This window comes from Protopterus annectens, chromosome 12.part0 (genome assembly GCF_019279795.1).
Source record: "Protopterus annectens isolate FY-2018-M chromosome 12.part0, PAN1.0, whole genome shotgun sequence".
In the NCBI taxonomy this organism is placed as follows: domain Eukaryota; kingdom Metazoa; phylum Chordata; order Ceratodontiformes; family Protopteridae; genus Protopterus; species Protopterus annectens.
Window position 1 is genome coordinate 840,248,874 of NC_056746.1, and position 26,258 is coordinate 840,275,131.

General features: G+C 40.1%; 1 protein-coding gene across 1 annotated transcript in view; it reads left to right on the forward strand.

Annotated features, from left to right (window-relative positions):
- Positions 1–26,258, forward strand: part of PRPF6 (pre-mRNA processing factor 6) — a gene marked incomplete in the record, with an annotated part of 1,570,595 nt that overhangs the window by 37,055 nt on the left and 1,507,282 nt on the right. Inside the window, 1 exon segment of the mRNA XM_044089883.1 lies at positions 3,171–3,333. Coding sequence (XP_043945818.1) covers positions 3,171–3,333 — 163 coding nt within the window.

Sequence of the window (26,258 nt, forward strand, 5' to 3'; positions counted from 1 at the left end):
AGGGGAACAATGACCTCACTTGATCTGGATGTGAATCCCTTCATGATCAGGTGGGCAATGTAGAAGGTCTTTCTAACCACTTTAGCAATGTGAGTGTCAAAAGAAAGGCCACTGTCAACCTGGGTCCCCAGGTCCCTGATAACCTCTTCTGTGCTTAATGGATTGCCATCTATATGGTAGCTTGGGGTTACCTTGTTTTTCCCGAAGGGTATGACTGTACTTTTTTTGGCATTTAACTTCAGGCCATGGCTCTGGTACCAGTTATCAGTTTCCGTGAGACCCCTCTGAAGGATATCTGTGTCCGATGTACTTTCCACTATGGCGCCCAGTTTGCAGTCATCTGCAAACTTTGTCAGCCATAGTCCTCCTATGTTTGCCTGTACTTCTGAGAAGTAAATGCCGAACAACAGGGGGCCAAGGACTGAGCCCTGTGGGACACCACTTGTGACCGGCTTGGAGTCTGACATGGCGCCAGCAACTCTAACCCTGTGGGTTCTGTCCTTTAGCTAGTTTGCAACCCATCTTGTGACATATGGGTTTACATTTAAGCTGGTAAGTTTCTCTGTAATACCCGAGTGGGGTATTGTGTCGAAAGCTTTTGCAAGGTCAAGGTAGGCTGTATGGACTGCCTTTCCCTCATCAATGGCCTTGGTGACTGTTTCGAAGAAGTCGACCTAGTTCAAAAGGCATGATCTGCCCTTGACAAAGCCAAACTGGGTCGGGTCCAATGTCTGCAAGTCCCCTATGTCTTTGTTTATGAGTTCCATTATGATCCTCTCCATAGCTTTGCAGACCAGGCTTGTTAAGCTTATGGGGCGGTAATTACTAGGGTCCGTAGAGGCACCGCCTTTGTGGAGTGGGACCACAGTTGCCGTACACCACTCCTTGGGCACGTATCCTGTGGTAAGGCTAAGATCAAACAGCTGCCTTATATGCGGGTTTAGTTCCTCGTTGAGTTTGTGTAGCACACAGCCGGGGACACCGTCCGGTCCCATTGATGCTGTGTTTTTAGCTTTAGAGAGAGCAGCTTTCACCTGCGCATTTGAGATGTCTGGGAGGCTACACTCCGCTGGGATAGTTATCTCTCCTTTTGGGGGGGGGAGGGGAGGGGGGTGAAGTTTGCACTGAACCTATCTGCCAGTATGTTGGCAATGTCTGTGGGTTCAGTGACTTTTGTATCATTTTGGACTAATTCTGCACATATCTGGGAGTTGCCACCCAGGTTTCTAACATAGCTGAAGAAGGCCTTATGATTGTCTTTTGAATCTATTGCAATTTTTCTCTCAAAGTTGGCCTTGGATGATTTTATGAGTGCTCGTATGTTTTTACTAATAATGATCAAGGGTGTCTTCTCTTTTTTATGGATTTTGCTCTATCATGTAACAGCTTTCTCCTCCTTATTGTAAAGTTTGTTTATGGCTGGGGTCCACCAGACTGGACGTTTGCCCTTGGTGGAAAGAGTCTTGGTTTTATTACGGATTGCCTGATCCATGCAGTCTCCCATCTTACTTTCTCCTAGTATTCATTTAACGGTCACCCTCTCCAAAACATTTATGCAGTGATACCACTATACTACCCACCATTGTTGATGTCCCCTTGTTTTGTATGCTTATTATGCAGTCATCTGAAATGCACTTTTCTCTCATACTGCTATGAGTACCCTCAGGACCCATTTCTCCACAATTCGCCCAACATCTAGCCTGCAGCTTTCCCTGATTTAATTTTCCTTAGTGCTGTGCATTCTCTTTGAAGTGTGGGCTTCTCTTCTTTCATTGGAGGCTAAGTTTGGGGCAGTACAGCTTCTGTGGGGTTTTCTTTTCAGAAGCTCTTGGAAATACTCCTCCTCCTGTCTTTGATTTGCTGTTGACTATCGTTAGCAAGTTGTTGCTGACATCCCTTAAGAAGGGTGTTGTCAATTTTATCGGTTTGTCTTTGCTTGGTACCTGATCATTTCTTTATGCAGTCTAACAAGTTACTTTTTATGGCAAAGTGCCAGATTCTATCAACAGCTTTCCTTATGTACCTTATGTTCATACATCCCTCAGCGACATATCTGTTCTATAGTCCTCACACATGCTATTTTGAGTTGCTACCATTATTCATCGGCTCTGTATTTCCCAGAACTGTTTCCTTTCCAGTCAACTCCCAAGTCTTCAGCCTAGTCTGTTTTGACCTTGAAGCCTTCTCTAACCACTGCTTGCAACTGATTGTGGTAACCAGTCATTTATGCTGTAGGCTGTCTGTTTCACTGGAGATGACTTTTTCGCAGTTGCTGATTCTATCCTGGTGCCCTTTTCTCATTAGGAGGAGGTCTAGCAGACTTGCATGTTGGCCACTCTCTTTTATTTAGTCTTGTGACTTTCTCTTTTGCTGAACTGCGTTGGCCACCATCAAGACATTTACCAGGCAGAAATCTCGAGTGTCCTCTCCTTCTTTATTCCTGTTGCCCCAAACGTGGACCCAGACAGCCCTTGTGTCGTCTTCTGTTTTCCTGATATGTGCATTCAGACCTTTATTATCAACACCAGCCATGATGTCCTGCAACTGCTGCTGGAATGTGAATTCTTCTTTGCTGTCATGACCCTGCTGTGGAGAATAGGTTGATATTATGAATACTGTGCTAAAGTCTATCACTAATTCTGATGACCTCCTCATTGCCTTCTGAAGCCTTTCCCTTGCCACAATTCCCACATCATTTTTAGTCTGTCCTCCTCCTTAATAGTAGGTTCTGAATTCCAAGCCAAGTGACTTTGTTATACTGCCCTTCCATCTCGTCTCCTGGATACCCAGGATTTCCAGCCTTCTTGCCATCATGTCATCCATTTCCAAGCTCCATCCTGTCAGAGAACCTATATTGAGTGTACCAATCCAGTAGTTAGTAAGGACTGTGACGAATAGTTAGCTGTTTTATTCCTTGGTTCTTGTTTCCTTATGAAGTTGAATCCTTTTGGATGTTGCATGGTCTTAGTATATATATATATATTTCTGTACTTTATTGATGTGCATTACACTGATATAATGAAGTTTTATTTATTTTACTTTTAAGTGATCAATGCTGTTTTTGCGTGTACATTTAAAGTTATTCTGTTGCCTACTGATAATATTTTTACAGTATAGTTTTCTCTGAAAAGAAAGGCATTTCATAAAATAAATATTTGTCTGTTTTGCAGAGCTACTGGTTTTACAACCCGTTCTGATATTGGTCCTGCACGAGATGCTAATGACCCTGTGGATGACCGGCATGCCCCTCCTGGGAAGAGGACTGTGGGGGATCAGATGAAAAAAGGCCAGGATGATGATGATGAAGATTTAAATGACACCAATTATGATGAGGTAATTTCAAAATTTTGTGATTTATCTTTTTTCCTTTTGTATCCTCACAAATAAAATGTGATGATGGGCTTTCTTGCTCAGTTCTTCTGAACAGAAGGTCTTTCATAACCACTGCATAATTTCTGAAAATGTATACTGTAACCCTTTAGCCATATGTTGAGTCATATCTGATGTTTACTTTCACATATACTGCACATTCACTGTTTGCATACTAAATTTTCATGTTTGGAATGTAATATGTAATGTTAAGTTGTCTATCTCTCCTTCGTTCTTGCTGGTTGGGATCAGAGCCGATTCGCGGCTCCGACTCAGCCATCTTTTATAACTCGAGAGCTGTTTACTGGCTCGAGACTACCCCTCATCCCATGATGCCTAGCACTAGCTACCCAGATCTCGTTTGCCGCTTCAGCTGCGAGGTGTCGTTTTACTGGCTCAGGCTCGCATTAGTTTATTATAGAACTATTTTCTTCAAAAAATAGTTTTTTTCTTAAGAGTTATAGTTAACTTTTAGTCTTATACTATCATTAGTTTAGTGTGTTGTAGTTCCTTTCCTCCCCCTTTTAGAACTCGTTTAATTTAGAGTGTTCTTCCCCTCCCCCCTCTCTCTATCCTTTTAGGTAGCCGTTTAAGTTAGAGGCTTCCTAGTTTAAAAAAAAAAAAAAAACTTTAGCTTTAGCTGTAGTATACTGTGTGTGTTTTTTTTTTTTTTTTTTTTTTTTTTTATATTGGTGTTGTATTTTCGCTTATCGGCCTTTTGGCTAAGATCAGTGTAGTATTTCTTGAGGTATTTTTGTGGATACAGGATGTATAAGGAATCCAAGGTATCTGGATTCAAGAAGTGTGACTCATGCTGTCAGAAAATGTCTCTGACAGATGGGCACACTTCTTGCGTCTATTGCTTAGGCGCAGTGCACCTGCAGGACTCTTGTTCTATATGCCATGCATAGAGTTCTGCAGGAGCGTAAAAATAAGCTTATTCTTAGAGGTCTTTTAAAGCCCCAGGATTTTGCCTGTGAAATCCCCAAAACTGACCAAATCGTCGGCTTCAAGCTCGGAGTCATCATTGGTTCAGACCTTACCTGCCACTTCGGTTCCGGCCGGAATCGATGAGACTATATCCCCGTCGGCTCCATCAGCATCTTCGGAGCCATTGCGGAGCCACAAGAGGCTGAGGTCCCCTTCTCTGGAGTCCATACATTCGGCTCCTCTGTCTCCCCTGTTTCAGAGTGAGCGCAGTCACAGATCTTCCCACTCCTCTCGGTCCTCGGATCACGATGTGGAGAGAGTGGTCAGTAGGTTGCTGAAGTCGCAGGCACTTGCCAAGATGTTGTCCAGCCCTCCTCAACAGGTGGCTGCTCCGTCCACTTCTATCGATGTTCTTCCTCCGACTCCTTTGAGCTCAGAGCTGGAGTTCATTGGGGTTTGAGTCGTGGAACCGTCGGCTCTGATAACTAGTTCTCCTTCAGTCGCTTTGTCTGCTCCGATTCCCTTGATGGTACCGTCCGTCGAGGGATCTGGGCGCCGAGGCTCCCTCGTCGGCTCCGAGGGGGCGAGTGGCATTGGACCCTTGTCCACCCCCGTTCTCCCTCTCGGAGCTTCGGCGCAGGTGAGTTCGGCTCCTACATTGGCCTCGGGGCGGAGAGGGATTCCGATTTCCTCTGAACCGGATCCTTCTCTGCATCGTGGCAGGGGCGCCTTTGATGTCATGAGGAGTGTGCTGGCCTCTGAGTCAGCTCCACGATTGACCCCACCGGCTCCGTCCCCTGTAGTGCCTGCGACAACCTCTGCTCCTCCTCCAGACCCCAAGCATGGGGAACCGGCTCTCCAGGGCACCCCATTGGGTGTTTCCTCTTTTTTTTCCAAGGCCTCCCCTGATCATTCAGAGGAGCCCCCACGTAAGAAGAAGTGCAAGAGGAAGCACATTGACTCCTCTGAGACTGTCACTTCTGATACAGACTTCGATGATTTGGAAGTGTCCCCGCGGTCCCCTTCTGAAGATGTTTCCTTCTCGGACATCCTAGAAATGCTTAAGCAGAGGGGGAACTGGAATCACCTAGCCCCTACCGAGGATGAGTCTGTATTCCTGAATGGGTTTGGTTCCCGACCTTCCACCTCCTGGGTTTCTCCGCCTTTCTATCCACTCCTGTCTGTGGTGGCTCGAAAGGCTTGGTCAGCCCCGGATACAGTGGAACCAACCCCGAGGAGACCTAGCAAGTTTATCACTGCACCCCTTAATAAACAGTTCCTTACCAAAGGTGTTCCTGTGGATGCCATGGTGGTAGCAGCAGCCACTAAAAAGACTTAGTGGAAACTTCTTCGTCTGTCCATCCTCCTAACAAGGAGTCTAGGACTATGGATAGATACGAGAAGCGAATGTTTGCTTCAGCAGCCTTTTCTATGAGGTCACTGAATTACTTATGCCCTTTTACCCGGCTTCAGAGGAATCTCCTTAAAGAGCTCAGAGATACCCTTCAAGATCCATCAGCTGAAGGGGCTCAAGCTAAAGTGGCTTCCCAGCTGGCGACCCTTAATTCTGTAGTCAACTCCTCCATGAGGCTCATTTCCTATGCAGCCGATGGTGCAAGTAGAGCGGCAGGTACAGGCGTGGCCCTTAGGAGACCTGCATGGATGTGGCTGTGTAATTTTGCGGAACCCTTTAGGACGTCATTCACCAACACCCCCTTTGATGTTTCCTTTCTTTTTGGACCACAGGTGAAAGACACCTTTAGGTGTGGGCAAGAAGGCAAGACTGTCTCTGCTGTGGGAGTCCATTTTTCCACTCCTTCCAGACCATACCCCAAGGGTCAGAAGAGTGGTAAAATGTGGTTCAGAAAATCCCAGGGAGCCCCGCCTGACACACGTAGCGATTTTTCCTCCAGGGGCAGAGGAGGAAACAACAACAACAGACGCCGCCCTCGTGGTAGAGGGGGGTCTGCAGAACCAGGGCAGCAGAGAATCCCTTCCATGAAGGGTTGCCCGGCTCTGGAGGCAGTCGGGGGAAGACTTATACTGTACCCAAAAGCCTGGCAAAGTTTAACGCAAGACAAATGGGTACAGTCAATTATATCCGGAGGTTACAAAATCCCTTTCTCTTAGCCCCCCCTTACCGTCAAGCAAATCTCTTCCAGATGTTCCACCCAATCTGAGGTTCTTTTTGGTACCAAAAAAGACAGGGGACTAGAGACCAATTCTGGATCTCAGCAGACTAAACAAGTCTGTTCAGAGAACAAAGTTTCGGATGGTCATGCTACAGTCCATTCTACCCTTTCTGGGTCAGGACAGTTGGATGTGCTCCATAGATCTTCAGGATGCATACTATCACATCAAAATGGACAGGCACTCCAGGAGATTCCTTTGCTTCCGGCTGGGCGCCAGTCATTACCAGTTCAGAGCTCTGCCCTTTGGTCTCACCACAGCCCCCATGGTGTTCATCAAATGTATGGCAGTGGTCATGGCTCACCTGAGACGTCAAGGATTCCAGGTGTTTCCATATCTAGATGACTGGCTCCTCACTGCTACTACCAGGCATCAACTTCTGCAAGCAAGGGACTACACAATCACAATTTGCTCCCAGCTAGGCATTACAATAAACTTCGAAAAATCGGCCTTATTGCCCTGTCAAATCTATTGCCTATATAGGAGCAGACTTAGACACAAGGAACATGTCCGCAAGGCTTCCGCCAGACCAGGGTATCTTTAATTTGCCAGCAAGTACAAATTCTAAAGCAGAGCAAAAGGATCCAAGTCAGGTTCGTCCTGCGGCAATTCTTCTAATCCCACTGGCCCACTTTCACATGAGGATCCGTCAGTGGCTTCTGTTCACACAGTGGTCTTTCCAACAGCTGCCCATGTCTCACATGATCATGATTACAGAAGCATGCAAAAGGCACCTTTCCTGGTGGATGGTCTCCTCGCTAGTGATTCAGGGCAGACCCTCTATTCGGCCCCCTCCGGTTGCCACAGTGACCACAGACTCCTCCCTGATAGGGTGGGGGGGGGGTATTATCAGGGCAGGACAGTCCAAGGCACTTGGCAGACTCACGAGTACCATTTGCATATAAACATCCTAGAAATGAGAGCCGTGCTCTTAGCGTTGCAAGCTCTTCGGGGCTCTCTCCCTTCTGGGACCATTGCAATTCAAACGTACAACATGTCGGTGGTGTGGTACATCAACAAGCAGGGCGGAACCAGGTCCTACCCCCTATGTCGAGAAGCACTCGGACTCTGGCAGTGGGCGATTTCCTCCCAATGATTTCTGATTGCGACGCACATCCCTGGGGGGTCCAACGTCATAGCAGACGGGCTCAGCAGAGCTATTCTCATGCCTCACGAGTGGTCTCTGAATCGGGTAGTTGCGGATGTGATCTTCGCAAATGGGGACAGCCTTGCTGCGATCTTTTTGCTACCCCCTTCAACAGCAAATGCAGCAACTACTTCTCCCTTCTTCCGCTTCCAGGTCACACTCCCAGAGACGCTCTAGTCCTCGATTGGCCTCAGGGACTTCTTTATGCCTTCCATCCGTTTACCCTGATACCGATACTTATACAGAAAGCAATATCGTTTGGTTGCAAAATGATCCTCATTGCCCCCCTACTGGCCTCTACAGATATGGTTTCCGTTCCTGCACCATTACCTTCTCGATCAGCCCTGGACTCTGGGTCCGATTCCAGACCTACTGATTCATCAATCAGGCGGGCTGCATCAATTCCTACAAACACACCACCTCACAACTTGGTTGCTCCACTTCCAACCTTAGCCAGGCTTCCCAGCATTTCCCCAGCCGTACGTGAAATTATTGTCTGCTCGCACAAGTCCGCCACTAGAAGGACTTATGCTAGCAAATGGAAACGTTTTTCCTTGATGGGCAGAGGCTAGGAACATAGATCCCCTTTCAGCCCCAGTCCACGAAATCTTGGAGTTCCTACCAGAACTTTTTAATTCTGGGTTCGCTTCAGCTACAATCCGGGTTCAATTAGCGACCATTTCAAACTTTCATGTTGGTTTCTCTAATGCAAACATCATGTATCATAAGCTATGTAAAGCTTTTCTAAGAGGGACTACTCTCCTTATATCCCCAGTGAGAGATCCCCCTCCTCCTTGGGACCTAAATTTAGTACTAACCTCCTTAATTTTGCCCCCTTTTGAACCTGCAGCGTCCTGCTCCATTAAGTTTCCATCTTGGAAAACTCTCTTTCTGTTAGCTTTTACTTCAGCCAGACGTGTCTCTGAACTTCAGGCACTATGTGTCCATCCTCCATACTTTGCTGAAGGACTAATCCCTCTTTCCTTCCGAAAGTCTGCTCAGAAAATAATTTAAACCAATCTATAGACCTACCTGTATTTTTTTCCCAACCACACCAACAAGGCAGAATACAAATTACATCAATTGGATGTTCCTAGACAACTTCATTTTTACCTGCATAGGACGAAGGATATAAGGAAGTCGGACCAACTATTCCTTTCCTATGCTCCAGGCAAAGAAGGTCTTCCAGTTTCCAAAGTGACCTTATCCAGATGGTTGTCTCACATTATTACTTTCATTTATCAATTGAAAAACAAAGAGTTGCCTATCAAACCGAAAGGTCATTCTACTAGGGCTTTGGACACCTCTGTAGCCTTCCAATCTAGGTTGCCCATGGATTCTATCTGTGCAGCTGCTACATGGGCAAATCCTCATACCTTTATTTCTCATTACAAGCTAGATATGGTCTCCAGGAGCAGAACTGACTTTGGTTCCATTGTTCTGAAGAGTCTGTTCCAATGAGCTGCCCAGGATTGTAGGTGCTAGGGACGCTGTCCCAACCAGCAAGAACGAAGGCGAGATAGACAACTTAACATAAAGAAGTTATGTACCTACCATAACGTTCCATGTTAGTTGTCTTCATCTCTCCTTCTTTCTTGCGTCCCACCCTCCGTCCCCCTGTCCTATTGGATCGAGAGGAGTTTTGGTTTTACTCTGGTTTGTTTCCTCTACTGACTTGGAGAGTATGACAGATATGCTCAACCTGTTTGTTTGGACAGGTTGGTTCTCTGGCTATGTCTGGGGTTAGCTATTACAAACGAGATCTTGGTAGCTAGCGCTAGGCATCACAGGATAAGGCGTAGCCTCGAGCCAGTAAACAGCTCTCGAGCTATAGAAGATGGCCGAGTTGGAGCTGAGGATCGGCTCCGATCCCAACCAGCAAGAAAGAAGGCGAGATGAAGACAACTAACATGGAACGTTATGGTAGTTACAATTTTATTTCACCACAGAAGAAATGCCTAGTTTAGTTCATGTTTATATATCGTCCTTGCAGAGCAATTAACCGTTTTAGTTCTTAAGTCTAGATATATAGTATCTTTGGAAAAAATCTTTTATTATATGTATCTTAAAGATCACTTCAGCTGAACACCTGCCTTTAAAAAAAAAAAAAAAAAAAAAATATTTTGCTCTGCTTCCATCACTCGTGTTCATATTGCCGACATCCTTGTTGACTGGTGCATTCTGTGGTTGAAAAAAAATAAATGTAAAAATATGACCTCTGCCCTTATGATCAGCCAAGCCACAGATAGCTTGTTCCATTTCAAGTATTGACATTTGGTGATGCAAATGAGTGGAGTAGGCTGTCTCACCACTGAACAGGATGAGTTTTCATTCTGAGCCTCCTCATGGGGAAGGTAGAGTGAACAGCACCATAAAACCACTTACTGAAACTCTGCTGTATTAGTGTGCAGTCCCTCATTCATCCCAGTGACATTTACTGCTTAGCAATTCCACGCCAAGAAAATTAAAATTTATGGGCAAATGACCAAGTCAGGGACAACAGGGTTTGTGTCAACATCACTTTTCTGAACAATATAAAGTGAACTTTAATGTCTCACATTACTGACTAACCATAATTCTCAGTGATTCAGCAGAAAAATAAAACATTTTTACAGAGACTGGATGGAAGTACAAGATCAAGTCAGGGGCATTGTGCAAAATAAAGGACATTTGAGAGGTATGGTTACACTCTTCCACTCACTGAAATTAGCACACCATGCACAGGCCTTACTTCTGACTGAGCAGCTGACAGCAAACCAGAAATGTCCAACATGACATTTCTTTTTTAACTCTTGTATCCCCGTGATGCCTCCCGGTGCATCTGCAGTTAATTCCTACTGACGCCTCTGGGCGTCAAATATTACTTGTCCATATTTGCATCAATAATTCCAAAGCCATGTTATGTACAAGGTTTTAAAAGATTCATCTTAAAGCTTACACAATGGGAAATTTGGCTGCATTAATATTTGACCTCTGTCTAGTACAGATAAATAGATATTAACTTTTTTATTATATTTATTTAGATCATTTTCACATTTTTCTAAATATCTCCACAACCAAGTAACACAGAACTCCTTATCTTCATATGAAAATATTCAGCTAGATGAATAAAATGCTGATGAAAGTATGTGCATGACCTGAGTGGTTGCTGAGATATTGTAAGTTGTTTACAAAATATTACAAGTGTAATTGTTACTTTGTTTACTGTGACTTATAAAATTTGGTTTAAAGCCTAAAGAATACTACCACTATAAAAATAGCTTCTTTCATAACCCCTGTGGTTCCAGAGATGTGAACATTTGTTTGAAATGTGAGGGCATAACTTGATTCTGTCAAGTTGGAAGTTACAGTGCAAACTTCCTGGTTTCCATTGGAGGGAATGAGTTAAAAACGCTGACATAAACAGTTCAAAACCATAGCCAGAGAACACTTGAAAGGATAAGAGAGTGCATAGTGGACAATATGGAAGTATTTTAACTTCTCATCGATTAGCTGTTTGCACTTTATCTTTGTGTATGTGCTGAGTCTTTTCTCTCTAGACTTTTCTGGATAACTAAGACAAATAAGTAAAAATTATGGGAGGTATTATTCATTTTATTTCATTCATTGCAGATCTGCCCAGTAGTGATCTCTCAGTGGCATACTTGGAGATGGTTTGTTTGTTTTCCAGGTAGATGAACTGCTTGAAAAAATTCAGTCTTAACCTGGGACAAAAACAGACTATGATAGCAATACATTCACTTTGGTAAGCTATGTAAATGGTCTGATAAGTGGAACTTCTTCAACCACGAGCCATACCAGATGGTAATTGAAAAGTCGTATAGAACAATTACAAATAAGCTGTTTATAGCAGGCCGGAATTGTAATGTGCTGCATAGCTAGAGATGCTAATTAAAGTACTACTATGGCTAGAAAGATGTACACACAAGTATGCATACATTTGTTTCTTACAAGACAACACACACATACATGTATAATCTAAACACACATGTAAACACATGCATTGTGTATCTATCAATGTTTATGTAAGTATGTATAGGTATGTATGTGTGTGTGTGTGTATGTATATATGTGTGTGTATGTGTGTGTATATATATATATATATATATATATATATATATATATATATATATATATATGTATGTGTGTATGTGTGTGTGTATGTGTGTATGTATGTGTATGTATGTATGTGTGTATATATATATATATATATATATATATATATATATATGATAGTGTGTGTGTTTGTTTATAAATGTGTATGTATGTACACCCCTCAGGAAATACCCTCAACCATAGTTCACTTGACTGTTATGAGGAAATGGGTCCTCAGTGCAAGGTGAAGAATAATGCATAAATTGACCCCGATAGTATACCAGGATGCCTCCTCAATTGCATGAAACACAGAACTACTAAATCATTATTTAACCATAGCCTCCAGACAGGCTTTCTGCCAAGTCAATGGAGGACTGCAGTTGTCACCCTCTACACAAGAGTGGGCCATGTACAGACCAGGGCAATTACAGACCCATAAGTGTGAGCAGCCTGATATGCAAGACCATAGAAAGAATCATCGTGAAAATAATAATGACATAGGAAACATTCAGTCACTGTATCCAGCCTAGTTTGGTTTCTTCAAGGGATGGTCATGCCTTCTCAGTCTGCTGGATAGCTTTGAGAAGATCATCAAAGCAATGGTCGAGGGGAAAGCAGTGTATATTGCCCACCTTGACCTCAACCCAGTTTGGTTTCTTCAAGGGATGGTCATGCCTTCTCCAGTCTGGTAGACTGCTTCGAGAAGGTCATCAAAGCAGTGGATGAGGGAAAAACTATGCATACTTCCTACCTTGGGCTTGAAAAATTTTTAGCACAGTACCCCCCTTAGGCATTGTTGGCAAACTTCATAAATTGGATAAAAACCCCATGTCACCTTCTGGATATCAGTTGTACAAGTGGAGTGAAAATTATATACTTACTAGTTATATGGTTACACTCGAAGGTGACTCTTTATTCACATGTATTCCCCACGGTGGTGCAGCGGTTAGCATTGCTGCCTCACAGCAAGAGGTTCTCGGTTAGATTCTCGACTGGGGTGCCTTCTGTGTGGAGTCTGCATGTCCTCCCTGTGGTCGCATGGGTGTCCTCTGGGTACTCTGGTTTCCTCCCACATCTCAAAGACATGCAGTAGGTAGATTGGACACTCTAAATTGGCCCTAGGTGTGAGTGTGTGCACCTTCTGTGGAAGGTTTGGCACTGGGCTGGCAACTCGACACCGTAAAACTCCACTGCCAGTCATAAGTGGACAGGTGATCTGCTGTGGCGACCCCTAACTGGGAAAAGCTGAAAGAAGAAGGTGTCTATATGGTTAGCGATTATATTGAGAAATACTCTGACTCACAGAATATTAAAATAAATCTTGTTACCTATTGCAGATTGTTCTTGAGATTAATGTATTTTTATTTCAGGACAAATACTATAAACGGGTCACAGGAGTAGCAATAGGCACCCCGGTAGCAAATAAGCAAATTTAGTCATGAATTCATGGGAAATGGTTATTTTATCTGAATCAAGAAATAGTTTACGTGGTAATGCAGTTTTTTATAAGTGATTTGTTGTTGATATCTTTTTAAGTTTAAAAAGAATATGCATTGTAGAAACATCAATTTCTTAGTAATTTCTTTAAAGAAAAATGTTACAGGGCAATTGGACACGACTGTATATAAAAAAAGGAGATTAAAAAATCTACATATTTAGCACATGATAGCATGCACCCCTATTTTATGTTTGACAATATTGTCAAAAATCAAATAAGTGTTGGTATGTTAAGTACACAGGAGAAAGTATTATTGCAACAGTTAAACAATATAGTTGATGACTTTGCAAATAGAGAGTATGATAATGAAAAATTACACCATGTTAAAGAAGGGGGTATTAAAAAAACAGGGATTATATGTATCTACCTATATTTTTAGATAAACCTAGCATTAAAAAGAAGAGTAGTCAAAAGGAAAATAATTGTCGTTTTCTCTTATGACCAAAATACAAAGTCTGTTAAGACTATAGTAAGGAAATTGTCCCAAGTAGCAGAATTAAAGGACATTTATATGAAAAATCCAGCTTTTTGTTATAAGAATTGTAGAACTCTTAAAAACAGTTGTTATAAATAACAAATAAGTAACAATTAAATTATAGGTAGAAAAGGAACATATAAATGAAGTAGTGTGTTCTGTAAATTCATTTATATGGATAAAACATTCATCCAGTTCAAAAAATATATATATATATATATATATATATATATATATATATATATATATATATATATATATATTTTACATACAGGCATACAGAAACTGGTAATACCAAAAATTTAATATATGATTCAAAGATGGCTGCCGTTCTGTAAACACTGCTGACCTGCAGCTCCTCAATAAACCTGAGAAAAATCTGTAACCTGAGTCGATACCAAGAGGTTTGAACATCAAATTAAAGTAAAAAAAGATGCATCTACACTTAACTAATCTATAACCAGGAAAAAAAGTGGAAAATAAAGTCTTTATCTATCAGGATTCCAAGTGATTAGCTAGCTCTGAAGTGAGAAATAAACAAAGGACTGTCTGCATTCTTCATTTTACCTGTCAGCTTGGGGAAAGGAAAATGTCACAAGAAGGAAAAAGCATGGAAACAACTACTACCAAAACAAAGCTGTCGGAATTACAGTCACCAGTAAAGGATGGGAGTGCGAAAAAACAAAGAATTACTAGACAGCAGGAACAGAAACCAGAGACTAGATCTAAAACTGATCAGCCACTGAACATGGACAATATCAAACATGCTTTATTGCCTATACAAAAAGCTTTAAAGGACCTGACTGCTCAAATACAAACTTTTGGAGTTTTATGTAATCAGTTTATGCAGAGAATGGACAAAACAGAGGCTAGAATTTCAGAAACCGAGGACAAAATAGACTTGCTGGAGAAGAAAACAAAGGTACATGATGTGGAGTTACAAGCCATGCAAAGCAAACTTATTGATTTTAGAAGCGAGGTCTAGAAGAAATAATATTATTATTAGAGGGATCCGTGAAAACATTCAGTATGCAGAGTTAATACCAACTATAACACAAATACTTGAAGTTTTGTTAAATGATGCTGATGGAGTGAAACAAATTGTTATCGAATGGGCACACAGAGCACTGAGAGAGGTACAAGCTTCTAATATGCCTAGACCTGTATATGCTAAGATATTGAACTTTCAAGATGTTAGCAAAATACTTTTTACTGCAAAAAAGAATGGTGGCTTTGTTATGTGGAAAAATGGTAAAATATTTCTGGCTCAGGATTTACCACTGCAAGTAAGGCAAGCTAGGCAGTCTTTATCTGCATACTGTAAATTTCTGATTGACAAGCAAATTAAATTCCAGATGAAATATCCTAATGTGCTTACATTTATGGTGGATGGGATTAAATATTCTGTTTCTACTAAAAACGAGGCAAAGGGAGTGTTTCTGAAGGTTTTTAAAGTTTTACCTGCATCAGAGGGCTGAAAGAAACTTCCGTTGAGACTGGCATGCTCCTGAGGTCAGATCCAGTATCTACTATACTTCGAGGCTTAGGTAATCCTTTGTTCCCTGCTTAAGTCGTTTAGGCCTCTGTAAAAGCAATAAAACTGTTTGTTTGCGATAATCCGAGGGTCTGCTGGCTGTTTTCCGAACTTTTATGACCTCTACGAACTTTTTTCGTCGAGTGGTAAACAGGAAATCTCTTGAATGCAGCTGAAAGTGTGGATTTCGATGTAACACTTCCTGTGGTCCGGCTGCAAAAGTGGTCCCCCGTCGCGAGTATTACTGATGGTTTCCTGGTTTGAGAAGCTGAAAAGAACTGACATAATGTGTTAATGTTTTTTTTAACAAGTAAATAACATTAGAATATGTACGTGAAGCATATAATAACATCTGTTTTTCCTGTTTTTTTTTTTCCTTATGCTTATAGTGTTGAACCAAATTATATTTTTACAATATCTGCAGTGGGTGCAAGGTATAGCACTATAAATATGAATATAAATAGGTAAATAGTGGCTATTGGGTGGTGTTAATCAGACAACTAATGTCAGTATAGTTAGGAACTAAAGCATGCAATTGCAAAACTGGTAGTTGCAGGCACTGTGTATGGTACAGAATTATAATGTGGGATGCATTTATTTTTTTCTGTCTGTTTTTTTTTTTTTTTTTCTTTCTCTCTCTCTCTCTCTCTCTCAATAAAAGTGGTATATAAATAATGATTGTACCAAAAGAGGTATTTGGGGTAGGTGTAAGTAGCTAGTTAATATATTAAATTTTTTTCTTTAAATGGTAATAATACCTTATAATAGAGATTTGCTTAATTAATAGTTGGAACATAAGCTGTAGAGCAATAGCAGTGTTTGTTAGGGAATGTTTAGTTTAGACTTTGTAGTAGCTAAGTTAGAATATATAGGTTGTAAGTTTAGGAAATGTTTTAAGTTTTATTACATGAAGCTTTTAAATATGTTTGTGTTTCTAACCTTGTTCATGTTTTTTTACATACCAGACCTATATAAGTCCTGGTCCAGGGGTAAAGTGGGTAGGCACTGGCTGGGGACGGGATGTAGGAAATGCTTCCAGATTATGTTTAGTATGCAGTTAATACATATCCATTGGATAATTTCCCTTTTATACTATTATTGGATAATTAGACCTGTCAATGTGGGAATTAGACTCATGGAACGTTAAAGGGCTCCAGAACTTGAAGAAGAGGAAGCTGTTACTACACATATTGCTACAGGACAAAGCACTGTTTGCATTTTTACAAGAAACACACTTGTTAAATGATCAGTGGGATGATATTAGGAAAAAGAACTAGATTAGAGTGGTAGTGGCATCAGAAGGTAAAACAAACAGTGCTGGAGTAGCTATAATTATTAAAACTCAATACAAAGACAAGATTTTAGACTCTAAAGTGGATCAAAATGGGCGATGGTGTTATGTTATTTTATCGGATAATGCATTTAATAAACCTCTTTTACTTTTGAATATATATGCACCATGTAATGACCAACAAAGTTTCATAACATCATTATATCCAATCTTAACTCAGTATGATGGTTATTATTTTATTGTGGGTGGGGATTGGAATACCTATCAAAATCCAAAGTTGGATAGGTCTTGTCCACAAAGAGCATTTAATAAGCAGGCCGGGATAGCATTCAATGACTTCAAGGAAGATTTTCAATTATATGACCCCTTTTTTTATGCACATAATATTAATAATGCAATATACCTTCTATTCACCATGCCACAAAATGTGGTCTAGGATAGATTTTTTCTTGATATCCAAAGCATTAATTAATTTGGAACCAGTAGTGGTTATACATACTCGATATCTATCGGATCACTCAAAAATTTCGTTAAGGTTTTCTAAAGATTTAAAAGATACAAGAATGCATAGAGGTTATAATTGGTCGCTTAATCCAAATCTGTTAAATAAAAAGGATATAATAGATGGAATTGTAAAATATCTGAAAGGTTTAACAGATAGGATGAAGCTTCAGGAACATACTCCTGATACTGAATGGGCAGCAGCTAAATCTCAAATTAGAGGATTTATTTTGCAAAAAGCCTCATATTATAAGAAAAAGCAAAACAATGATATTCAAAAATTAGAAACAAAAGTGAAGCTACTCGAGAAAGAACTGATTCAGAATTTTAATGCTCAAACAGAGAAGGAAATGTTGAAATGTCAAAGGGATCTCTTCTTGCTGTATGATAGTAGAGTAACACTTCAGGAGCATAGGTGTTTAGTGAAATATGCCAATAATGTTCAAATACAGTCAAAAAGCATTGGCAAGGATTATAAATCAATCGAAAACAGTACATATTTCGGAAATACAATGCAATGACACAGTGTATTCTAAAACTGAAGATATTATTGATATTTTCGAAAAAATCTATACCAAGGTTTATGAGGGTCAAATTGATAGGTCTATACATAAACAGCATAAAAGATTATTGCAAAAAATTAATTTTCCAAAATTAGAAGAGTCTGCAAGGTGATCTGATTAAACCTATATCTTCAGAGGAAATAGTATATGTAATTCAACATATGAAAGTACATAAGTCACCAGGTCCTGATGGTTTGATGGTTGAATTTTATAAAGAGTTTGCTGATAGTTTTGGTAAAATATTGTCTCATGTATTTAACTACATAATCAGAAATAAAATTAGTGACCCTCACCTTAATGCATCAAAAACAATCTTTATACATAAAGCTAATTCAGACCCCAAAGTCCGGATAATTACAGGCCAATAGCATTAATAAATGTGGATATGAAAATTCTCAGTACCATTATAGCATGTAGATTAAAAAAGATTATGATCTATTTAATTTTTAAGGAACAGGCTGGATTTATGGCAACTAGACAAACTAGTGATAACACACTTACACTACATAATATGATGATGGATGCTAAACAAAACAACTCTAATATTTATGCCCTTATAATAGATGCTCAGAAAGCATTTGATAGTGGATATAAACTTTTTGTTTGATGTGTTGCCTTATTTCAATATGCCACAGGAATTTATTCAGATACTACAAATATTATATAGTAATCCGTATACTACGTTATATATTAATAGGAGTTATTCTAAAAGAATGCAGATTAAAAATGGTACATGGCAGGGTTGCCCTTTGTCCCCCTTATTGTTTAACCTTTATTTAGAACCTCTATTTTTATATATTAAGCAAAATTTGTATCATAATGCACAAATACTTTATAGGAATAAATTAGTAATGTCGGCATTTGCTGATGATCTTATTATTTATTGTACAACCCCAATTTCTGATAGTGAAAAGATATTAAATGTTATAAACGAATTTTCAGAAGTCTCTAATTACAAAATTAATTTGGAGAAAACTAGTATTTTCCCGTTAAGAACCCCTAAACCTTTTTCATTAATGTCCCTGTTGGGGAAGATATCATGTAAAGAAAATATAAAATTTTTGGGTATTAGCTTCTCTACGGATAATAAGGACTTTTATAGTAATAATATTAAACGAGTATGGGAACTAATAGTAGCTGATTGTGGCAGATGGAGGAATTTAAGACTACCGGTATTGGCAAAAGTATCAATAGTGAAAATTAATATATTACCACGAATGTTATATATTTTTAGGTCTGCTCAAGTACCAATTACAAAGACAGTTTTTAAACAAATTCATAAAGATCTAGCTAAATTTATTTGGGAGCCAAAGAAAACTAGAATATCGTATGAGAAACTAATGACCCCGAAGAGTAGAGGAGGACTTGAGTTACCGAATTTTGAAGTATACTATTTAATTGTGAACGCCAACAGGTGTTTAAGAATTGCTAATTACGAGGCAATTAGTACAAAGTGGATACCAACCTGGGTGGTCTTGAATTACAAGCATATTCTAGATCGGAACATAAATCCTAAAGCTTTACCCTTTTTGGATAAAACTAGTTTGATAAAGTATGGGATTATGGACCACTTAAAAACATATGTGTCATCTTTGCAAAACTTATTCCAATCAGTAGACTTGTTGCAATATATGATGGTTTTTCAGCCTTTCCGTAGGAATCCCAATTTTAAACTAAATAATCAGTTGATTGATCTTAGTAAATTCCCATTAATAGTTAATTTAACTCTGATTGATGTTTTTAATAAATTTCATTTATCGGCTTCGCAAGTTAGGCAGGAATTGAATCTTCCTAAGAGTTATATGGTTGTCATGAGACAAATCAAAGAACTTGCTCTAAGTCATTTTGAAAACTTTAAACCGGTAGTTGGAATTGTGGATAAATGCTCTGAATTGTGGCAGGCTCTCCAACAGGAGGTCAAATTTATAACAACAACAAATAAATTAATTAAAGATTTAAAATTCCAGGATAAAATTCTGTTGTCAGAGTATTGGGTAAACAAAATGACAGTAGCAGATAATCAGGTATTAAAAGCAATTGATTTAACAATAAAATCAGTCTCTTTTCAAAAGTTGATGTATATGCAGTTGATGATTTGGAATAATGCTTATTATACTCGTCTTAGGTTACATAAATTTAATCCTAGGAATTCTCTAACTTGTCCATATTGCACAAATCAAACGGCGGATCTTCATCATATGTTCTGGAGCTGCAAGTGTATATATAAACTTTGGAACTCTTAGAACACAACTACAAAAGATGGGTTATCAAAGTTCAACGTTATCATGGGAATTTATGATTCTACATGTTCCTCCAAGAGAGCTGTCTAGGTCACAAACTATAATATGTATGAATATTTTTTTGCTGATGAAGTTATATATAGCTACAAATTGGTTAGAACCAGATAAGACATCATGGGATAATTTCAAGCTTGTGGCTATAAAGCATATATTAGCACATAAATTACTCCTGAAGCAAAGTAACAAAAATATTAATAACCCGAAAATATGGGAAAAGGTTTTTAACATTATATTAGCATAATACTGTTATTAGGAATATATTAAAGTTTGGATGTATATGTGGAGGAAACAAGGTTTTGAAAATATGTATGGACGCAAAGTACTTCTACAAATGTTGTGGCTTTGTTTTTCTTCCCTGGTGTCTTCTTTTTTGGAATAATGACGATTTTATATGGAAGCATTTCGTGTAGATATTGTATATAGTTTTGATAGTAATAGTAGTGAATTATGTGTGTGATTTTATTGTATTTTGAAAATATATATCAATAAAAATTTATTATGGAAAACAAAAATTTAATATATATGTTTAAATGTATAGTGTGTCCCTTTTCATATAGGAAAACGAGTCAGCATTTTAAAGATCAAATCTGTAATCACTCATCAAAGATTAAACGATATGTAGACACTAATTCATTATACAGACATATATCTAATACAAATCAATACAAACAGAAAATGATTGACTTTAACAATTGGCTTAAGTTCTGGTGTCATTCCAGGAGATCCAGTGCCTGACAGCCTGGGAAGATATGATTGACAGACCACCGTGCTTTGCTAGACTTGGCCTGCAATCTCTCTCACTTGGGCTTCAGGCTTCTAACAAAGGCCGTTGTCTCCCCATAGTACCTTTTTTAGGAAAAGTCATGAGGTTGATGCTACCAACATAAAAATCTCAACAAAACGCAAATTAAAGGTCATGTTGCTAAACGCTAGGAGTCTAAACATGAAACTGGACTCATTGCAAGCATTCTTAACCCTGGAAGATGTTGACATTTGTGCAGTCACAGAAACCTGGTTCAAGGCTGTGGAGAGCACCCCAGCCTTACCTGGTTACTCATCCTATCATAGATTCAGACCCCAAAATGTGAGCAGCAAAACAAAAGGAGGTGGAGTTTCAGTGTATATTAAAGACACACACACCTCCAGAATGGTCAAACAGTATGATGCACAGGAGACACTGCAGGTGCAGTTAACTGTTGACAAGGCCCCTATTCAAGTTATTGCTAGCTACAGGCCTGCCAGATTTGACTCTATACCCACTCCACCCATCTGGACCTCTTCAAATCTATCAATGCAACCCTTTACCCTGATCCTGGGTGACTTTTTAATTACCCAACTATAGATCGGAAAAAATATTCATGCCAGAACACAAATGGCCAGAGATTCCTCTATTTTTATCAGTGCAGATGCCTTGGAACAGCTAGTTGATACCCCACAAGAGGTGATAATATCTTGGACTTGGTATTAACCAACATGAGTAACCACTGCAGCACCCCTGTGGTATCATCCTCCCTGGTAAGATCCGATCATAAAGCAGTCACCATTTCCCCTGACCCCCCCCTTTAGCTAGGGTCAAACAAAATACCTCTCCAAAGCTGACCTCCTGAGGGATGGTATAAACAGCTTCTTAGCCCCCTCCCCCACTGTAGGAACTGGCACTAATGTCCAAATCTACACCGAAGTACTATACGAGCATTTGTATAGATGCATGGCATCAGGGGACTACCTGACAGAACAAACTCGTCCTCCACAAGGAAGAGTAAACCTGGCTGGTGGATATCTGCAATAAATAAACTATATAACAAAAGGAAAATATTGCTGTCCAGGACCAAGAAGGAGCAGGTGCCCAATTGGAAGCAATCTCTCCTTAGCCTGAATAAGCAAATAAGAGCACTAGTGAAATCCTCTAAAGCCAACTTAGTCCAAATTGGCCACATCTACTAGAGCCAATCATAAGGCCTTCGTATATGTCCACAATCTCAAAGGAAACACCCAGATCTGTTCAGAACTGGTGGTCAAGGACACCACATACACATGCTGTAGATCTAGCCAATCTACTGACTGACAGATTCAGTGAAAACTTCTCCCCTTTGTCCCCCCATCAGTAAATAAGGACATCCCCAGTACCTGCCCCCCCCCCACTTATCTGTAGGGAACAGGTCATCACTGCTCTCTCAAAGGCAAAAAGTACAGCCTCCATGGGACCTGATAACATCACAGGCTGCATCCTACATGAACTCAGGCATGAACTTGCAGCACCTTCAGGCACCCTATTCAACCAAAGCCTGAGTACCGTCTTTGTCCCAGCCTAGTGGAGGATAGCCACTGTCATCCCTTTACACAAAGGTGGAGCGTCCACCGATCCAGGAAATTATAGACCCATCAGCCTAACTAGCCTGATCTGCAAGGCCATGGAGTGGATTATCATGGATTATCATGGACCTCATTATAGAGACATTGGCGACCTCCAAACACTCGACCCCACACAGTTTGTTTTTGTCAAGGGGAAGTCATGTCTGTTAAATCTGATTGACTTCTTTGAGGCCATCACCAAAGCCATGGACGAGGGGAAGACTGTGCACACCGCCTACATTGACCTGGCCAAACCCTTTGACACTTTTCCCCACTCTGGCATAGTAGATAAACTTTCTCAACTAAGCATCAATCTGTATGTTACCAGATGGATAGCAAACTGGCTCACTGATAGAACCCACCTAATCAAAATAGGGGAAGCCACCTCAAGCACTAGACCCGTAACTAGTGGCGTACCCCAGGGCTAGGTCTTGGGGCCTCTGTTATTCGGGCTGTACTTCTCTGAGGTGCAGGCCAAAACCAGTGGGCTGTGGCTGACCAAGTTTGCATATGTCTGCAAGCTGAGTGCAGTTCTGAATTCCCCAAATGATGTGGATGTTGTCCAAGAGGGTCTTAACCAAACAAATGACTGGTGCCAGAAACATGGCCTCAAGCTGAATGCCAAAAAATGAATCATTATCCCCTTTGGGGATAGTGACATCCCCACATATCACATTTAATAACGTCCTAAGTACAGAATCAGTAGTGACAAATTTGGGCACCCAGGTTGATAGCAGTCTGACTTTTGACCACCATGTTTCTGTTGTACGGAAAGTTTTCTACATGTCCCACCTCATAAGTTAGGGTATCTCATCCAGGGACAAAGAGGTCATAAGATCCCTGTATTCTTCCCTTATAAGGCCAATTATTGAGTACAACGCCCCCTTCGGCATGTACCTCGCAAAGCACATGCAGCAGCTGGGGAGACCACAGAGGTTCTCACCAGGAGAATTCAGGGCCTCAAACAGCTAGCCTACACAAATAGGCTAAAAGCCCTGTCTCTCTACTCTGTTTTATACACACTCCTCAGAGGTGACCACTGTCTGGCATACAAAGCAATCTCAGACCCTGCCTTGATGGGGCTGCTGCTTATCCGCAAGTCAAGCTCCACTCGAACAACCCGTACGCGCGACCTCAACCTGGTCTGGTATATCAGTAGGACTTGTTGGCCTGACAGATTTGTGTCCCAGAGACTCCCCCTTCTGTAGATTAAACTCCCTCTCCATGTTAAGCAGAGTACCTCATTATCCATTTTTAAACGCAGCCTGGGTAACCGTATGGGAAACAGAAAATACACTCCTGGGATTCCAGCTGACCCCCTGCTGGACAGGTGCTCTGGGTGCTGACTTGTCTAAACATGGGCTAAACTCTTGGATAGGCTTGCCTCAGGACCAATAGCCTAGTAACCTCTTATGATCCTATAGTAGTCATACTTTAAGTTTTTAATTATAGAAAAATTTTCTACAAGCCTTGGAGGAGGTAATAATATTAACATGAGTGAAAGACAGGAAAATAAATGGATTTTATGTTTTAGAGCCTGTTTTCCTCCAGGATTAAATATGATGTTTACAGTAAAAGCAGGGCTTACATTTTTGTGTAGTTGTATAAAGTGATTTTCTTATTGTATTTATATCTGTGTATAATGTGTGTGTATATATTAAGTACTGTCATTTTAAATTTGTACTAACACTCTTAATTGCCTATTTACACTTTAGGGTGTGTGCTATATAAGAGTTTTTTTCTTTTTAGTATCTGTTTTTATGCCTGAGGAGCAACGTTGGTTTTGAAAGTTTTTATTTGCGAATAAAACTATAATAACATACTTTATCTCGTGGTTCTGGTACATTTGGTGCATCTCTGAATTGGAAATTTACCCCTGGTCTTGCACCTATGCCTCTGATCGATAGAGGCAGCCTGTAAATGCTTGACCATCCATTCCCAAGTGTGCATGTGTCCCATAAGACAAATGTAGATTATCACCTGCCAGACACTTTTTGGGAAGCAAGGCTAGGCTTAAAAAGGCCCTCGATGATCATTGGTACTAACTCTGTGTTTGCGACAGTTGCCCTTTTATGGAGTGGTAAACTTAGATATGATGTCAGTTTTCATTCATTCCTCAGCAGGGGGAGGTTTGAATCTGACTGTCTTTACAGCTCATGGATACTGAAAACTCTTGGGCTTCTCCCTTACCCACAATGCCCTAGTCCCCCACTAAATCTCAGGTCTTGTTTGCCACCTTAGACAGACTTGGAATACTGAAACAGGTAACTGCAAAAACAGGAATGCAGGCAAGAGGGCTTGAGGCACGTACACAGTAGTAGTTTCCAAAGTTTTTATTCTTCAGATACTTCAAGCAAATGATAAAAACAATAAAAAAAACAGTAACCATAAAGCGCTTTTCATCTCGCCCCTTAGTGAGACTTCATCAGACAGTTGCAACAAGAATGTTTCAAACAGTATATACAAGTTCAAACCACATCAACTTCCTCCAAGCAAAAGGCAAACCCACCCCCAAGGTAAGCAGGAAAGAACAATTAACCCATTGTATGCTTCTTTAAAAATCCAGCTTCTTGTAAAACAAGTATATATGCAGTAAATATATTTGTGTATGTGTAAATATAAATATAGCTCATCAGTTCGAAAATACTCTTAAAAGACCTTTTAAAAGTATATTCAGAAATATTTAAAAACCCTGCTAACATTAAAACCAATAGTTAAGGTAACAGTAAAAAGTGAGAAGTCAAGAATGAAGTGTAAAATTGAAAACGGTATAAAATAAAATACTTTACCACTGTGTGAAAAAGTATTAAAATCTTAAGTAACTTTCAGTAGTAGTTAATAATGACAGTTCTAAAAAGTAGGATGAAAAAAATATATAATAAAACACTTATATTAGCCCCATGTTGTCTGAATTTAAAACCTTCAAGCTAAAAAGATATAAAGACTGGAGCAGAGAAAACCATCTTGTAAAAGACATCCGGTGAATATGATAAAAGAATAAATGAGTGTACACATTCACATAAACAACTCTAAATGCAGACACATTCATGTGTAGATAACAACTAAGTGAATGTGAATAACCATGTATACATATATAAACATGTATTTACCTAACTGAACAAATAAGTACATTTTTGACTATTTAGATAAATATTTAACATATACTGCAGTGGTGGTGCTGCGGTAGCATTGTCACCTCACAGTAAGACGTTGTCCTGTTCGATTCTCAGCTAAAGCGTCTTCTGTGTGGAGACGTGCGTGAATGGGTGTACCTTCTTTGAAGGTTGTGCGTCAGAGCTGGCAACTCTGTACGTAAAAATCTACTGCCAATCATTAGCGGACCGGAATTCCACTGTGGCGACCCCTAACTGGGAAAAGCCGAAAGATACAACAAAAAGATAAATATTTAACATACCCTGTTTAAGCAAAAATATGAAACCTTTCTTGCAGGCTGAAGTGAATACGGTATATATTCACCTCATTAAACTCTTTAGTTTAAGGATGCAAGATATGGAATAAACTTCATTCAGTCCTGGCGGGTAACAGGCCCTAGTACGAAGTTGCCATATTAATTACAGTTTTTCTAGGAATAATGAACTAGGGCCACGCATTCCATTACTTGTAACCTGGTCAGTCACTCTTAATTTAAGAGTGTAATGGGAAAGCACTCATATCTAGCCAGAGCATTTTCCTGCTTTGATGTTCTAATGCTGTAAAAGTATTCGTAAACCCTTTCTTTTAGTTTACTGTCTGACTTCCCAATATAAAACGCTGAGCAGGCTTGACATTGAGCCAAATAGACTATGCTTTTTGTATTACAGTCAGATTTTCCCTTTGACGCATAGGGCACTCCTCTGATCGAGAAGTTGACCCCAATCTCCATGAAGGGGCATTGGGGGCACATGCTACACTTTATCATCCCTTTCCTCCTGCTTCCAAAATTGTCTTCCTTCCTAGTCTGTAATAAGCTTTTTAAATTCCTACCACGTTTAGAAACTACTCTAGGGGGGGGT